We start from the raw sequence: 18,932 nt of genomic DNA on the forward strand, positions 1-18,932 counted from the left end.
AATTCCAATAGTAGGGTGTCACAACAATTAAAAAATGGGCATACACGAAAAAACAGAGGAGACTGGGTTTAACCAATAGGTCAGAATGTGTGAAGAGCAAAGAACAAGGAGGATTACAAAGAGATGAGACAAGGCAAATACAAAGGGGCAACAGTGAAGAGATTTGCAGATTGCAACACAAAGTTTATTGTAAATAGCTAGCTTTCTTATTAAAGGATATTTTTTCATGGGGAACTGTCTGAAAAAGCGTAAGTCCAGGAGAGAGTGTGCTGCATTCTTTTTCTGCACATTTGAATCATCTGTCAGTCCAGAGGAAGTCGACTTCCAAAAAAAAAAAAGAACAATGGAGAGACAAGGCCAGTTTGCCCCCTAACAAATGAAGTCAAAAGCTGCATATCACCTGCAAGCCATACGTTGCCCACTCCTGCATTACTAGTAATCTCTACAATACTATATTCTCTCACACATAAACTAAGGATCAGGCAAACATGCTCATGCAAAGCTGCAAGCCACAGCAAATGTTCAATAACTTTTGAAGCCACTGAGCATAAATTGCTTTTCACAAGCAAGCTTCTCTGAGAAGAGTGGCAGTGCTGTTTCAAGACAGTCTAATAGTAATGGATTTCTGAGAATTTTTAGAAGGCATATGATGCCACAGAGAAAGAAGTGGAGAATGGTGCGAGGGCCTGAATTTCCAACACAGTTCAAACATGAAGACATTTTTAAGGCATCACATGGGCCAGTTCACATGATCAAATAAGCCTCTGTGGCTTATTTAAGCCATGGTGGGCTGCAGTGCATGCCAGCAGCCATTTTGAACAAGCCACAGCTGTGGCTTGTCCTGTTGTCCAAACCTGGGCAGCATGGGTTATACAAGGGTTAACCAACCCTTGCATAACCCATGGCCTGTTCTGGGGTTATGTGAGGGTTGTTTAACCCTTGCACAACCAATGCCTTCCTGGTTTGGGCAACATGACAAGCTGTGGCTTGAATATTCAAGAACCAGCCCACCATGGTTTAAACAAGTCATGGTGGGCTGCGATGATCATGCAAACTGGGTCATTGTGTTTGATAATTTTTCAGGAGCAGGAAAGGACTTATATGGAAGCAACCTACCAGGACTGTTACAAATGGAGCCTGTAACAGCCTGTTAAAAAGCTCTTTTCATATCATACAAATATCTGTTTGCAAAAGCTTCCTATAGCAATCCTGAAAGAGGACTAGTGTCGTGAATAATAACTGTGGTTGAGTACAAGAGAAGCAACTCCATGACAGGTGAATACAGCAACAACTGTGCTCTAATACTGAACACACAGCTACAGAGAAGAGATACTTCCTGGTTCATTATTTTGCATATGGGAATGAAGGTATCAGTCTTAGTCGAGATATTAAATAGGTACTTAATATCTCAAGTATGTAAGCCGTTTCTACTTCTTCCTGACACACTACTTAACAAGATGCCCTATTGGCTTGCTGAAATGTGATAAAGTATGCCTGTATATCACTCTGTAATTAACAGTATATGCATAGTAGCTGTGCTTGCTTTTTAAAGACAGATTTCTGGCAACCCTTAAAATCCATTTGTTCTTTTCAGCAACTGAGCATATTTCCAAATTATGCTTCTTACATGGGTGAAATCGACTATGAACTTAACAGCGGACTAGTACATTCAAGCAGTACACGAAGTCCAAATTCCGTAAAAAAAAAATAAAAAATCTTTATATAGTTACTGCAAGGCGTTTTCTTTAAAAACAAAGCAAAACTCCAGTAGGAAACAGTGTATTATGGACCACTGTTTCTGTGATACTTTCCTAGTTGGAAAAGATGGAAGTATATTAACAGAACCATTTCTTTGTTGGAGACTTGCCAAAGCACTATTAATATTTTGGTCTTCAAGGACAATACTTAACACCTACAAAGATTTTTATCCTATTCATTTGTATTTTATCCTTATATGGATATAAGGATAAAATGGCACTATGGCACTGTTAATTAGTTTTTTCTTAAAATTACTGCTGAGATATCCTGGCATTAGTGCATTATGTGACATGGCATCACGTTCGGTAGTTGTCAGATCACATCACATTCAATCAGCTTTTGCTTTAATACCCTCTTCTTGTATGTGAACACATCCTTTTCTCTAACAAAGATGGCATGCAAGTGAAAATAGGTACATTCTTGTTCCTGTATCTGTTAGACATAATAATCTGGTAAGAGGAGAACCAATTAAACACACTACATACTCCCCCGCCCCACACTCACTTTGCAAAGGTTTCTTTATGGCTGTGAATAGACAATCATGTCCATAAAGTAACTGAAACTACTTTCCAATTGCAATATTTTGCTAGAGTCACACACAAATCAACAGAGAAGTGAAATTAACTAGGCCAGAGGGCAAGCAGCCATACACTGTTAATGAATGTCATGGAGATGAATTCAAGAAACATGGATTTTTTTTTTTTAAAGGGAGTGTTTTTGAAATGGCAAAGTACTACTGTAGAGAAGATATGACCTGGTTCGCATGACACGATAGCCCACAGCAGCTTAATTTACCCATGGGAGTTGTCACATCATGCCAGGCACCTGCGAGCGACAAGCTTGCCATGCCTTGTGGTGCCATGTGAACCCTGCTGGCAGGGGTTGTTTGAGGGTGTATTGGCCCCAGGAGCGTAACCAAGTCATCTGTAGTGTTAGCGGGGCCTAGAGATCCATAATGCCTTGCTTCAGTTCATTATTGGTGCAATTCCCTTATTAGTGAGCCTCTGAGCATGTGAAGATGAGTCAAAAGGCTGATAGCGTGGTTCAGCACATTCCATACTAATGAATGCTAGAAGGCCTTATCAGGCCGTGCCTGGGAAGTGAAGCTATGTGTTTATGCTGAGATGCAGGCGGCTGTGCTGAGAACCAAGCGCTGTTAGTCTATGCTGGGAATGAACACTAGGGGGTGCTTGCTGCTGTTAGGCTGCCTCATTGCTAACATGTATTGTATTAAACTCATTGTACCCCATTGCTCGTAGTTCAGAGAAGCTGTCTGATCCAACCATTGGGTATGCCTGTGTGCTGTAAGTTACTCAGTAAAGTACTCCTTTATCAGTAAACCTGGATCTGATTTATCACTATCTTGGCAACTCTAACCTAAGAGTTCAACACCCACTGCAGGGGCAATAGAGAGGGTTAGACAACCATGAAATAACCCATGGCTTGTTTAAGGTGCCTGGCTGGCACAACATGACAGCCCCCACAGGTAAATTAAGCCACAGAGCCTGTCGTATCATGCAAACCAAGTCCATTTGTTGCATTAATTTTCTTCTTCTTAAAGTTCTACATGAGTACTTGCGTGGATAAGATGTGCCACACATATTTAAGGAATTCACCCCACCCCTGTTTTTAAAGAAAAATTCTTAAGACCACTTTGGATGCAGGATTGGGGCAGGATGTTACTGGTCACTAGTGATGTTCTAAACACTATCTAATATAACCTGTGGCAATTATACACTCATCTTCTGCAGCAGTGCTCACTACACTGTTGGGAATGGATTTCAGCTTTTTTCCAGGTGTGACTGAAGCACTACAGAAGACTGCAAAACTGGTTTGACTGGAGACCATGGTGAAACATAAACATGAACATGTATACGACAGGCAATGACAGCTCTTCAGTATCTCCTCCAAGTCTCTGAAAAGTATCTCCTGTACACAGTTCCAGACTAAAGCAGTCAAGCAAGAAAATGCATGCAAACACCCCATTTCAGAAACAGCTTAATTTGCACGGCCATTCTGTCACTTTCAAGAAGCATTAATAAGCACAGTCATCCAGTGAAAACATGCAAAAGAAGAAGAGAATGTCACCCTAGGAAAAGGAGCCTGATTGCCAGAATCCTCTGTGACTTACAAAACATGAAATAAATAATAGCAAGTTTACCAGTGAAGAGATTTTTGGATTCTGTCTTCTCTCTTCATTACAATTATGTATCTGGGTGGGGGGGGGGGGTATATAAGACTTAAATCGTATTAAGGACTGCTTCATTTAATACACTAGTAAGATAAATAGGATTCCCAGTTGTGGTCTTTTTGTAATGCAGCTTTTCCAAATATTAAAAGAAAGTAATCACTCGAAGTCTCAAAGGTCCTTGTTATTTGCAGTATTTATACCACTGTTACGCTCTGCTATTCCAGTGCAAGCCAAGTTGCAACCCACACTAACTCTTGTTTAAAAACAACAACACAGAGTGGTAACTTTGTACTAACCACCCTATAAGGTACCTTCTCGTATCTAATGTTTTGCTGGAAATATTGATTTTTTTGGACTGTTCCAATCAGTTATGAGAGAAAGCCAAGTAATCATGACTCTACAAACAAAAGCAAGTCAGCATTACACTGGTGTTGTGTAGCATGGAGTGTTTATGTGTTTGAGATAGGGTGCCTCCAGATGTTGACGGTCTCGGGCAGGCTATGGAAAACCCATAGTTTTCCAGTTTCCATGCTGGTCCCTACACATCTAAATGACAGATCAGAGACGAGGAGAATTAGCACAAGTGACAGTCAAAAAAGAGCAACTGTGACAAACAGTGTGCTGTGCTGCATATTGCTTCCCTCGGTTTCTTGTTTAGTATTTTTGCAGTAAGTCAGTCATGGGAGAAGCTGCTATTTGAACAAGCCATAAGGAGATCAAGCTCACTCTTCTTAGTTATGGGTAACTTAGTAGAATTTTACATAGCTTAGGAATAAGTGAAAGGGTCTTGAATATAAATTTCTAAGTAAAACCTGCTGCATACCTGAGATATTTAAGTGGATTTATATCTCAAGGGTTATCACGATTCCTGATACAAGAGAAAAAGTGCATGCAATCACACAAGAAGTCAAGCAAACCCTACCTTTTGAACTTGATAGATCTACAGTGGGGAAAGGAAAGGAAAGGAAAGAAAGGAGGAACATATAAGGGCAAGAGACACTTCTTCCAATACACAAGTAAATGAGAATACAGGAATAAACCACATTTCAATGCCATTTACTTTTACTTACAAAAAATGCAAAATGTAAACAAGAGATGGAGGAAAATTTCAACAGATCCTTTATTTTGCACAGAGATCAGTGTATAGGGCTCAGAATGGCTCTTGGATGTGTTAAGACCCCACCAGAGGATCCAGCAATGTGCCAGTTCTCTTCTCTTCTTTAGGTGCTGGCCTAGTAATTTAGGTTGGGACAGATCTCCAGATCTCCATAGATGTAGCTATCAGCTGTGCATATACAGTGGTCCAGTTGGGAACTTTGGCAACACGTGACTACAGTTTCCAACCCAGCCTCCATTGTAATTCATCAATGTAGCCATGTTCTGAGAATAACTGTTAATGATTATCAAATTATACTCTGACTTCAAATTCACTGGAAAGTGCAACCAAAACATAGATTCATAAAGCCTTACAGTACTAGTGGACTGGGTGGGCATAGCATAAACATTATTGGTCATTACTTCCACAAGATAAACCAGGTATTTATACTGTAAATTCTTTACAATGGTTGTAAGTATTATGCCTATCTCCAAGACAGATGAATATCAAAACTTTTAAATTTAATATGGAGCTTCTTCCCACACCACACCCTTTTTTAAAAAAGAAACAGATTTTTTACTTCTGCAGAAGATTTCAGGACAAGGGGGAGTGGGAAAGCAACCTCCCACTTCCTGATTATCCAAACTAAATGACAAAAAATGCATTTGCCACTCTAAGTAGCTTCTCTAGTTACAACATGATTATATACAAAGCATGCCATCCATACCTGTGCAAAACATACTGCTGACTATATTGATCATGCTACATAATCACTCTTTAAGCCTTTCTACTTTAGATAGCTAACAATGAGTCCTGAGATCATACATTCAAGCATGTATTTATGGAAAATAACTTTAATAGGAAAGGGCTCTATTAGAATGGGCAAATGTTCAAGCAAAGTGCTCTGGACAGTGCACAAACTATATCTTGCATTCAGAACATAAGGAAAGTTCTACTGTGCAGACAACCATCAATCCCTTCTAAAAAGAAATCTCTAGATTCATTATGGTGGTGTTTATATTTTAGGACACAAACCAGACTTGTATAGTATTAAATAGGGCATCTCAGTTTATGACAATGACCTGGTTCACACAACACAACTTGCCATGGGTGATTAGCCACGGTGGATTGTCGTGTCATGTGAACCAGATGCGGTTTCTGCAAGGTGCCTTGTTTTTCAGAAACAAGCCACCCTGAGAACCCATGGCTTGTTTTAGGGTTGCTGATACCCATGATGGCTTGTTGTCTTGACTGAACCTGGTAGGGCGATTTTATCATGGGTTGCCAGGAACAGCTAGAGAGTCTCCTGGCCAGAGAGCAAAAAACCCTGCTGTTCCTCACTATCTCGCTTGTGCTGCTGCCATCTTCTCTCATCCTTTCTCAGCACCCCCCAGCCTCATGCCCCTAAAAATTACGAAGAAAGAATACTGGAGAGTGTTCCGAATGCATTCACAACTTTTTTTGGTGCTGCGTAAGTGCACAGAAGCAACTGAAAGCTGCCTTTACATTTGTACAATTTTCCCTCTCCGTTTACTGCTCTGCTTGAGATGTGCACAATTTCCCCCCTCCATGTTACTTGTGTGCCATGACATTTGTATATGTTCTGTCGGTAGCCAGCAACCCCAGCGGACCACCTGCAGAAATGGTGCTGATGTAGGAACTGAGACAACAAGGAGTTCTGCCTCAAAGCCCTCTGGGATACATGCTGGAGCCAGCGGAAGAACTCAGGGGGAATAAGCAGGAGAACAAGCCACAACAAGTCCAATCGTCTGTTGGGAGTACTGTGGGTTTTTCAGCAAACAACCAACCCATGGTGGCTTATTTGCAGGTTCGCTTAGCTTGATGTGCAAATCCGCCCAATATATAAAAAAAGCTTAACAACTGGCAGTCTAGGAGCAAAATCTAGTCCTTCAGCGGATACCATCTGCTCCCCACCATCACCACCTGCAGTGACCACCACCCACCCCCTCCCTCCTCAATGGGTGGTGGAGCTTTGGAAGAAGGAAGCAAGAGGTGGCTGGGAGGGGGTGGGCTGTGAAGTTGGAATGTGCCCTGGTGTGCACCCTGTGCCACTGCCAAGGACTCTGGGGTGGGATGTCAGTTTGCATGTAGTAGCTAGCTGGGTCTGAAGTGGTGCTCAGTAGTCTCACATGCTTCTTTTGTCCTGGCTGGTAGTACTGCCCACCACAAAGTTGGAATTACACTCCATGGAGGGCATGGAGAACAGAAGCAATATACAAATGTGCCCAGCCAGCTGGCCTGTGCAAAGTGACAGTGCAGAGTCCCCTGAGATAGCACAGGGAGCTCTTGGGCACACTCCAACTGTGCATTCTCTGCCCCTTTCTATCCATCTCCCCATGCGTCAGGACAGATAGGTTGTAAGCATGTTAGAAGAGACTGATTTATTTTTATTTTTTGTACAATGCATAGTGACTTCAGGCACTTTAGATGAGTGGGGCAGCTTGAAAGTGGTGAGGAGAGGAATAGATCTGGTTTTCCATCTCCTTCTATGCAAAGTAAGTCACAGCCAAAGTAAGTCACTGGCTGAGAAACTCATTATTGTGAATACAAAAGAGTGATGCACTAAGAATTTTAGATGTTCGTCCATGTTATAATATTGTCCCCTCCCCAACTCTATCAAAAGGAATTTGTGTTTAACTGAAATGACCAGTTCAGCTACTTGATGTACGAAGACAAGATTTTCTCCCTCTAACAGCTGTAGAATAGAATACATGCATTTTTAACTGTTGTGCAATCTTATCACTGAACACGAACTGTCATGGAAGCAAAAGGGAGCAGAGACCAACAAGCTCAGTCCTGAAAGACTTTTACCAGGCGTTGAAGGCAATTTCCTGACAATGGTAGCTGATTAAAATGTGTTCTTCCAAGTCTCTCCCATCTTCTACTGTAGATGGCTGCCCAGGAAAATCTTATTTACACTGCCATAACTGGGTCAGCATATTATACTGACATGACTTACTGACACCCAGAGGACAGAAAACTGTGCTACATTCTTTTTTTTTATACCAACAATAGAACAATCTTTGCTTGACTTTTACATCAGGGTCTGTTTAGGCTTCAAATATTCGGAATATACTCTAACACAATTAGAGAACCGCCACCTTGATCTATTAATAAAAATACATTTTGAAGTAGGATACATCAGGAAAGGACACATGAAAGCAGAATGATAACTTCTCCTTAACTAGAGAGTCAAATACATACTTTGTGATATTCTGTAAAAAAAAAAAGTCAAGTGGAAACAAGTAATTCTAATTTCTCCTCGGAGAAAACACACACCTTTCTGATAGTTTAGCAGTAGACTTCTCTTCACCCATAAACAGGAGACGGTCACCTAAGGGCAGATGCTTTGAAGCATATAGGGTTTTGCTGTATCAGCTAACATAGTAGGATCTTATTCAGTGGATTACATTACTATTTCCCTTTAATTTGATATTATCATCCTTTGAAACAATGACTTGAAGTTTTTTTCCCAAGTATAACAAAAAGATTTAAAACCTTTCCAGAGGAGTATGTATGAACATTCCCTTACCAAGCATACATTGGCACATCTTAAAGACAATAGTGTAAATACTGGAATTATTCCAGGTTGAATTACTTGTACCACAGCTGCAGAACATTGTGCTTTTAAGAATAAACTCTCATACTTAATTTACAAATGTTTTCAGCGGGCGTAATGATGATTTGCAACTTCAGAAAATGTGTGAGAACAAAAAGGCAGGATAGAGAAGATTTTACAAAATGAAAAATGTAGTACAACACCCTAAAAATGACCAAGAAAAAGTAACTGGATGACATCAGATAGGACTATGAAAAGAAAAACGGAAATTTCCTTACCATGAATTTTTGTTCTCAGGGCTCCATGGACAGCATTCCTTCACTTTGGGATGGCACCTCCCTCTGGACCATGAAGACAGAGTCAATTTGTTGCTTCTTCAGTGGGAGGAGCCACCCCACCCTCCCAGACCAGACTGACACAGCACAGAAAAACCCCACAACTAAAGAAAGAAAAAGTAAACCTACGCCAACAGCATAAAAATATGAACATGATCGACTCAAAACAAGTTTAAAAAACAAGCAAACATGCCGGGCACCAATGCAACACAGCCCAGGAGGAGCCGTAACCACCCCAAACCCTTCCTCCTTAACAGAATAATACACTTAGTCCCTAGCAGGGTGGGCAGAATGCTCTCCATGGAGCTCTGAGAACAAAAATTCATGGTAAGGAAATTTCCTTTTTCTCCAGAGCTCCGCAGAGGATGTTCCTTCACTTCAGGATGTAACAACGCAGTATATCAACAGGGAGGGTAAAGAACCAGCATTCAACGCTCCAGCACCTTTTGCAACACTGCCCCAAAGCAGCATCTGCCGAAGAAGTGGTGACAATTTTATAATGTTTAACAAATGTGTGAACTGATGCATACATGGCTGCCTTACATATGTCCAGGATGGGAAAATGTTCCTTAAACGTGGAGACCAATACTCCCCTCAGGGAATGAGCAGTCGTCCCCCCCAGGTGGGTCCTTCCCTATAGCTTGATAGCTATCACAATGCATTCTTTCAACCATCTAGAAATGGAAGACTTTGACACCTTAGCTTCCAAGATCTTAGGGTCAAAGGAAATGAACTATGAGCTAGAAACCCTGTGGGCAGCTGTCCTATCTGAACAGAACCTCAGTGCCCTTCTCACATCTAGTTTATGCCAACTCCGTTCCTTTGGATGAAAAGGCTTAGGACAGAATGATGTAAGATAAATTTCCTGAGATCTATGGAGAGCAGAATTAACCTTAGGTATGAAGGAACGCTAGGTATGAAGTACCACCTAATCATCATGAAAAATACACAATTGTGGATCAGCCGAGAGGGCTCCTAACTCTGAAACTCTCCTTGCTGAAGTTATAGCCACCAAAATGACTGTTTTAGGAGTGAACAACTTGAAATACACATGGCCATGGCTTCAAATGGACTACCATCAGTGCCATAAGAACCAAGTTCAGGTTCCAGGTAGGAAAACAATGTACAACTGGGGGATTAAGAACCTTTTAGGTTCCGATTAAGAACCTTTAGGTTCCGCTTAAGAACCTTTTGAGATGCAGGTGAGATGAAATGGGAGGACTCCTTTAGCATTCCAGCACACTGCTAAACACAGCTGTTTGCCTCTTAATTGTACTTGTTCTCAGACCCTTATCATCCCACCTGGAGAAAACCAACACCCCCTGTACACCTCCAAGCTCCCTATTGTTCTTCTGACACCAAACCAAAAAGGCCTTCCAATTGGTGGAACTTCATCAGGAAGACAGAAGGGTCTTAAGAACAGACTCCTGATAACCCAGGTTCAACAACCACTGCCTTTCAGCCTCCAGGCTATTAGCTGGAAAAGGTCTGGATGCAGATGCAGCATAAGACCCTTATGTTGAAGAAGCAGATCCTTCCTGTTGGGCAGTGGCCAAAGATCCTGGATCAACATGTTTATCGAGTCCAGAAACCATGGATGCTGGGGCCAATATAGAGCCACCAGGATAGCTTCCAATGAAGTTCTCTAGGTTTTGCATATCACCTTGGGAAGAAGTATTATTACGGGAAAGGTGTACAGTAGCCCTTCTCGTCATGGTGCCACAACAGCATCTGTGCCTGCTGTTGTGTGACATGGGGACCTTGAGAAGAAGGTAGGAACCTGTTCATTGTGTGGTGTGCCAAACAGATCCACTGATGGTTTTCTAAGCCTTCCAATCAGAATCTGAAAGATCTGAGAGTTGAGAGTCCATTCAGATTTCTTGAGAGACATCAGACTCAACCAATCTGCTGTCAGACTGGGCACTCTTGCTAGATGTTCTGCTGAGATGGACCTGAGGGAGGCCTCTGCCCACCTTAGGAGATCCCGGGCCAACCTGCTCAGCAATGAGGACTTAATCTCCCTGTTTGTCGATGTAGGCTTTGGATGTGCTATTGTCTGTCCTGACAGGATATGGCTGCCCAACAGGGATGAATAGAACACCAGATGTCAACATTGTCATCCTTTCAGCACCAGGTTAAGACTGCCCTTTACTCCCAGGCAATTAATGGCATATGACTTAATGGCATTATGTCTACTGTCTTACACAGGTCTATTATTAAAACACTGTTTACTAAAATTGTTTTTAGCTGTTTAAATCGTTTTAAATTTTATATGTTAAAACACTAGTCTGTTTTATCATAATGTTGTATTTTGTTATGCTGTTGTTGTTGTTGTTTTATGAATTGTTCATAAAGCCCAGAGAGCTTCAGCTATGGGGTGGTATAGAAATGAAATAACATTAAATAAATAAATAAATAAATAAATAAATAAATAAATAAGAAAGATGTCCTAGGAAAATGGCCTGAAGTTCTGTCCAATTGATGCTGCAATGCTTCTCCTTGTGAGACCAGGACCTCTGCATGACTTCAGTCCCCAGGTGGGTCTCCCAGACAAATAGGCTGGTATCCATGGTGAGCATTTTCCAAACTGGAACCTTCAGGGAGACACCCTTCTCTAACCTTAGTGGCTCCATCCACCACTTCAGATCTAACTTGAGATGTGAAGGTACCTGGACCCAGGTGTGAGGGAACTGCACTATCTGGTCCTGGAATGGGAGAAGATGGTGTTGAAGCAGCCGCATATGTAACCTTGCCCAGAAGGTATTACAGAATACCTGGTCCTGACTACACACCAGCAGACCCAGAAGCTTGGCAGGGCTGTGAGGTCTGCCATCATGGTGGTCAAGCAATTCCAGATCTTGGCATGTCTCTCCTCTGATAAGAACATCCTGAACTTCCCTGTATCTTAGATGAGTCAGTCATTGGGTAGGAATCAGATGGCTTTTCTCTATATTGACCACAAAGCCATGTTGATGCAGGCATGACACTGTGGTCTATATGCCCATCAGGCATTTGTTTCTCAAAGGAGACTGGATCAAGATAACGTCCAGATAAGGGTGGATCAATACCGCCTTGGTCCTTAGGTGAGCCACAAGAGCTATCAACACCTTGGTGAATACTCTTGGTGCAGAGGTCAAGTCAAAGGGCAGTGCATGATATTGTAAATGGCACTTGACAAAATCGACGATGGGAGCCCCTTATCAGAATGTGCAGAAATGCCTCTGACAGGTCTATCTAAGCAAGGAACTTAGAAAGGATTGTGGAAGGATTGGAAGCTCATTCCAATCCTTCCACAATCAATCAGAATGTATCCATTTTGAAGTGTTTCTTGAGGATATGCTTGTTGAGTCATTTAAGATTCAATATTGCCCTTATGTCACAGTTTTTCTTGAGAACTAAGAAAAAAATGGAGTAGACCCCAGAGTGGATGTCTGTGTGAGGAACTGGCTCTATTGCCTTGATGGTCAGGAACTGTTCTATGGCTCTCAAGAATTCACTGTGCTTTATTGAGTTCTTGCCCTGGGAGAAGAGAAACGGTCTCTGGGCCGAGAAGTGAATGCCAGGGCATAGCTCCAAGCTATGGACTCCTTGATCCATCTGTCTGAGCTGGTAGTGATCCACACTGGGGCAAAAAGCATCAGTCAACTCCGTATTTACTGACAGGGGCGGGGGTAGACTGTCAGAGTCAAGAAGATCAGTATTTTTTCCTGTTCTTAATGGTGGAGGAAGGACAGCTGAAGGATTGACTAGAACTTTTCCCTGAGGATCTAGATAAATGGTTCCATTTGTTCTTGAAACCACCTGAGGAACTGGTTCTCTGTGTGGTCTTGTTATCGTGAAAGGAAGATTGCTGCCTGGGCTTATAGTCCTCCTTCATAGTGGTCAGCAAGGTCTTTTTCTTCTTCGTTTCAATCAACACTGCCTTCAGTGGACTGCTGAAAAGTTTGGCTCCTTCAAAGGTAGAATTAGCAACCCTGGGTTGTGAACCAAGGTCTGCACCTCAATGATGTAGCCAAATGTTCCTTCTGCCCAGGGAATTGGATGCCATGACTCTAGCATTGAATTGTAGAGGGTCTGGGGCCAAATCTGCAAGGGCAGCAGCTGTATATGCAATTTTCTTGAGACCATCCTTTAAAGGCTTTGGTATGGACTCTGCCCCTGCCATATCCTCTGCCCATAGATAAACTGCTCTAGAGAAAAAGGAATTGGTAGTTGATGCCCTGAAGGCAGCAACGGAGGATCTGAAATCCCTGCAAGTGCACATGGATCTTTAGGTCCCCCTTCCCCATCAACAAGAATTGCTACACAGGAAGTGAATACTGCAACTGGAGCGTCTACTACAGGGACCTTCAGCAAATCCACAGTTTTGCTTGGAAGGGAATAGAGTTTATATGCCAGTTTAAGGACTGACTGGTTTAGAGGGATTAGCCTACTCGGCTTTCCAGGCCTCCTTGAAGGGATGCAGTAGCGGGACCATCATAGGCTTGGTAAGGGCCTGAGGGAAGGCCATCTTATCCCCTTTTTGCACCAAAGTGTCTGTGGTCTCAAGATGGCACAGTGGTGTCCCCACAAAGCTGGAGTCTCCGAAAGGCCTTGACAGCAGTGCTGAGAACAGCTCTGGATTACAGAGTCTGCTCTTTGAATTAGAAAGCTGACGCTCCTCCTCAGACAGCTGCCTTTCACCTTTGCCAGTATTTTCTGAGTCTGACTCATCTGAACCAGAAGACATTTTAGGCCTTTTACTACTGCTTCCCCCTGCCCCTGCCCCCACCCAAGCCCTTAAATGGGCTTGTTGCCTGCTTGAGCCTTTAGGCTTTTTATTACTGCTTTCGCTCCCCCCAGCCCCCAACCTTTAAGTGGGCTTGTTGCCTTCCCAAGCTTATTTCCCTTTCTTGCTTTGTTGACAGAGCAGGAGGAAAAGGGGGTAGGGCTAGCTGAACCTCTCAAGAGCGACGCCAAACAGGAGCTCTCATGGGATCTAGAGGAGGGGTGGGGAGGAAGATCTACAGTGCCGTTTGTGGATGTGGGAAGACTCCCCCTAGATCTATGGTGCTTCTTCTTTCCCTTCTTTTTACAGGAGGAAAGAGGTCTGGGAAATCAGGGTGGCTCCTCCCCTTGAAGAAGCAAAAAATTGACTCTGACTACATGGTCCAGAGGGAGGTGCCATCCCAAAGTGAATGCATGCTCTCCATGGAGCTCTGGAGAACTACGTCAACACTATCAGCAACTTGATACAGCTTCAACTGTCAATTTGATGGGAAACAGGAAAGCATATAATATAACCTTTTTGAATAAAAAGTGCACTAACCTCTACAATTGGTTACTTTAGCCATCTACTTGACTCACAGGTATGTTAGGCCTTGATTCTAATACTTCATCTCAAGGTACAATACATAATGATTTTGAACTAACAGGCAACCCACACTGTATCCCTTAATATGCAAACACTGTTGGTATGTGGATTTTACCCCTTCTCCATTATTTAAGAGTTTCACCATTAACACTAGGTTAAATTTGTACATTTGATTTTTAACCCATCTTTCAGCCCAGAAACGGGACTATAACAATTCCAAGTTAAAAATATAAAAAGTAAAGAGTAAATTAAAACATAGCACACAAAATAAATGAAGTAACTAAAAACAGCTATCAGCCAACATATGCACACAATTTGTTTAGCTTAAAATAGTTCAGCCAGCCAATAATATTGCCTCTGAAATTTAAGAAAACAACTGTAACTCTATCTCGAAAGTAAATTCCACAGGAAGGGTACTACAGAAAAAGCCCCACTTCCCTCATGAGCCGAATCCCTACAAGCCAAAACACCAAGAGACAAACCCCATCTGATGATCTACACACAGAGAAAATTGAAATTTTCTCTGTGTGTAGATATATTTCACATATAGACATATTTCAAATATGGTAGAGAGGTTCCCTAAGGTGCCATGGCACCAACAGTTTAGGACCAGCACTTTGAATTCTGCCTGCAAATGTACTGGAAGTCAATGTTCCCCATGGGTGGCACACACTGACTAGTCAAAGTCTCTGAATACTTTTCAAAGGCAGTGCCATACAGAGTGCATTATAGTAATCGGGAGGTTACCTAAGTGTAGAGTGGCCAGGCTTCTACCTTTCCTGCCCCTGGAGAAGATGCACCAACCAAAACTGAATGGCAAAACACATTTGTAGTCGGGGCTGTTACCTCAATATACAGGAGCACTCCCTAAACTCAAGTCTCAACCTTTAAAAGGGAGTGTGACCCTATCCAGTACAGGCAAGTCTCTTTCTCAAAGGTTAACTAAAGTCCTTTTCCTTTCCCAACTGTGTGAGCTCCAAACAATGCAACATGGTTCCTGTTCCAAGCTGGCTGGAGCTTGAACAGGAAAATCCCTTTTAGGGGCTGGAATACACTGCAGCATTTTCTAAGTTTGTGGCTTTGGTCTATAAAAGGATGACTACGCCAATAATCCTGGTGTCATTTCTATGAGCTGACTCCACAAAGAACATAGCTGTCTACTAGAACTTGTTATTATACTCAGCCTTAATTATGACCAAACTAAGACAAAATATTTCTTTAAACTGAAAGATTTATGTGAGAACCTCTGTCTATTAAACATTTCCAATTGTTGATATGGTTATAGTAATCTTAGAATTGGTAGATTTCAATCGTGTTTTAGTTATTACATTTACTTCTTCATTTTGATTTCATCATAATTATTCTTTTGTTAGTTAAGACTTATCAATGTCTACAGTTGTAGCCTTCTGTTTGGAAGAAACAATTTTATCATTCATTCTCATTTTGTTGCTACCGGCACAATGAACATTAAATAAATTTAATCAAGTCTTAAGTTTTTTAAAACTGAAAACAGGTTGGGATATTCAAGTCACTAGAAACACACTCTGAAACTAGAAAGTGAGAAACTATTAGAGACCTGAAGTTCCCGTGCAACAAAATCATATGCTTACATTATGTTCATGGACATTTTTGCAGTCAGGGTCATGATATTTATTTACTATGGTTTGTTCTAATGCTGTTTAGGAAATCCTATTACTCAGAACTAGCACAGCAGGAGGATATAATTACTCTGCCAGACATGTAAACCTTCTGGCTGAATCGACAAAGAGGAGTATTCTACTCAAATAGAAGCAACAGCTATAACAGAAAGGCTCTTCAACGAGACAGTTCTAATTTCTATTTGCACCTAGTCTTAGAATTAGCATCTTTTCCAAATGTTTTCCATTGAGAAATACAAAATGCAAACTAACGATGAGCAGTTCTACTGTAACCACTCTCAGCACTATTGTAGTCACTGTCAGCATTGACCTAGAAGTCTGTGCCAATTTTGTGCACATGCCCGACAGATGCTCCTCTAGCTTTCATTCCCCGAATAAGTGTGCAAGTATTGATCCTGAATTAATCAGAGAGAGAAAGAGCTGATGGAGTAGCTCTCCAGTTGTCAAGAAGAAAGAACTAGAACTATTCCACTTCCAGATTACAAACACTGCTTTTATTCCATTTGAGTTTACTGATGGGTGATGAAGAAACAGCAACCAAACCAGCACTTTCCTTTAATATCTTTTTCTATATAAAGCAACAAAACGTTACTATAGGTTCATGACATTAAAAGAAACAATAATAGTACTTTAATTCTGGCTTCATCCAGTTCTATTTTAGATTATTACAATGAGAGGAAGCGTCACAATATTTCATGTTTTTTCAGACCTTTAAACAGAGTTCTTACAATCACTACTAGCTGTGGCTCCTAAAGGACTGTTTCTGCATGTTATGCAAAAGATTAATAAGTGCCACAGACTTTAAGGTAAATGAAGAAAGACGGCACACACACTTAAACATTCTTATCATACCTCCTTTTGCTGCCTCTCAAGTTCCTTCATTCGGATTTCTCGTGCTTCAGCTCGAGCTGCACGCTTTGCAGCAAGTCTTGCTTCAGCCTACCAAAAGAAAGAATAAAGCTAAATCTCATAGAGTTTAAAATTGTATTAACATCTAAAAATCAAACTACACATGGCTCTGCCTGTGGCAGGACATTCTTATAGCTGACATCACAATAGCACACTCAATATTAAATACTCAGTTACCATGTTCTGACTCTTCATCATTTTCAGGTATTTTGAACATATACCATTAGCGCTTCCAGGACTGCATGTTAATATTTTAATATTGTTTTCACAGAAGGCAAAATTAGGGCAGGTGCAGCCTCTTCATCAAACTGCTGCAGTAATAAATCAGCAGTACCTTGCCACTATTCTCCCTTCTATATAGGAATTAAAGTCACTGAAACCCTGACCCAGACAAAACCTGGAAAACCAGAACTACACCACATGCATCATGTGAAAGATTTTGCAGCCTCCATTACTACTGAGACAATGTGACAGATAGGCCTCCTATGCCACTTTAATTCAGACAGCAGGGGATCCTGGTCTAATAGGACCAGAAAATGGGGAAGGGATCAAAAAATCAGTTTACTACTAGTGTTGCCAAACATTTTTTCACGGGCCCACCTGTCAGATGAAAGAAAGTATAAGTAAACAGGGAAGCCATTTTTTCTCTTCTTCACTGTGTTTCTCCCTCCCAATTATTTATGTGTGCATTGGGCATGCATGTATACTGGAAGTTTGGAGAGGGAGGCCCCTAGAAGCTGTTACATTACACATGCAGACATTTGAACTATAAACAATCTGAGTTGGCTTTGGTTTGGACCCAGAAGGTGGTCATTGGTGTGTTCTACCCCCACCCCCCAAGTGGTAGTCCCTGACAGCAGCAGACCCTGCTTGCCCTAAGCAGTAGCCAGAGGGGTTCTACTACAAGCAGTCTTGTCCAGTCCGGTTGATTCAAGCCTGTCTGCTGCTGCTCTTTCCAGCAGCCTGCCACTCAGCTCCCACCCATCACTGCTATCAGCTCAGCCCCCGTTGACGCAAATCCAAGCCGTCTGACCACCAGTCCCAGGAGATCCTGGTAAAACAGAGCCACAACAGCAGACAGGTTTTGAGAGAAGCATGAGCACGGCATGTGTGCATTATACACGTGGGTGTATGACAAGAGAGTGAGAAAAAGTGGAGTACAAGAGAGTGGAGTGTGTGTGTTTTTTATACGTCTGACGTAGACTGAAGTACAAAGCATACTTACATGGAAGTGGGGCTCACTTCTGAGTAAACCTGTACAGGATTGTACTATTAATATCTAATCCATAGCTGGGGCCACCTAACTGAGTTATGCACAATTAGTTCTTGCGACACAACTGGAATCTGATTATGTTACATTAATCTGTGTTGACCTGATTTCATATGCTGATGTATTTTGCTTGGTGGCAGGAGCTTTCAAGCCCATGGTATTACTAAACAGAGACTTTTCTGTGGGTTCCACCACTTGACTGTGCTAGGCTCTGTCCACAGATACAAAGGATCCAGCTACAGGGCCTTGCACAGGTACCAGAATGTTGTCATTTAGGATTTGGCAACCCTACTTACTACTTAGCAGTAGACAGGGAATTGTAATACCCTGTAATGAGGACTATTCCTAAAGGAAATCAACCCTGACTGCTCACTGGAAGGACAGATACTGAAGCTGAAGCTCAAATATTTTGGCCACCTAATGCAAAGAGAAAACTCTCTGGAAAAGACCCTGATGCTGGGAAAGACTGAAGGCAAAAGGAGAAGGGGATGGCAGAGGATGAGATGGCTAGATAGCATCACCGATGCAATGAATATGGACTTGAGCACGCTCCGGGAGAGAGCGCAGGACAGGAAGGCCTGGCGTGCTATGGTCCATGGGGTCACGAAGAGTCGGACACGACTGAACAACAACGAGGACTATGGGAGGCAGGGAATACAGTAGTTCATGACACTGCATTTGTTTTTCCAGAGCAGCTGAGTATCATGATTGCCTTCTGACCTGGCAACGAACTAGAGTCTGCATTCCTGTCCTACTCCCACATTCAGCGTACTTTTAAAAAG

At 42.0% G+C, this 18,932-nt stretch overlaps 1 protein-coding gene across 8 annotated transcripts in view; it reads right to left on the reverse strand.

Moving 5' to 3' along the window:
• The window catches only part of LOC146358776 (uncharacterized), a 147,545-nt gene that overhangs the window by 61,761 nt on the left and 66,852 nt on the right, over positions 1-18,932 (reverse strand). For 7 of the 8 annotated variants that reach the window (XM_084819605.1, XM_084819659.1, XM_084819641.1 and 4 more), the window contains exon 2: positions 16,824-16,910. In XM_084819605.1, coding sequence (XP_084675731.1) covers positions 16,824-16,910 — 87 coding nt within the window. Of the gene's footprint in view, positions 1-4,871; positions 4,890-16,823; positions 16,911-18,932 lie in introns of all 8 variants that reach the window. The other variant, XM_084819670.1, reaches the window with a different exon arrangement.

The sequence above is a fragment of the Heloderma suspectum genome, chromosome 1 (genome assembly GCF_057233095.1).
Source record: "Heloderma suspectum isolate Gila_16-S chromosome 1, 16-S_ref, whole genome shotgun sequence".
Classification (NCBI taxonomy): domain Eukaryota; kingdom Metazoa; phylum Chordata; class Lepidosauria; order Squamata; family Helodermatidae; genus Heloderma; species Heloderma suspectum.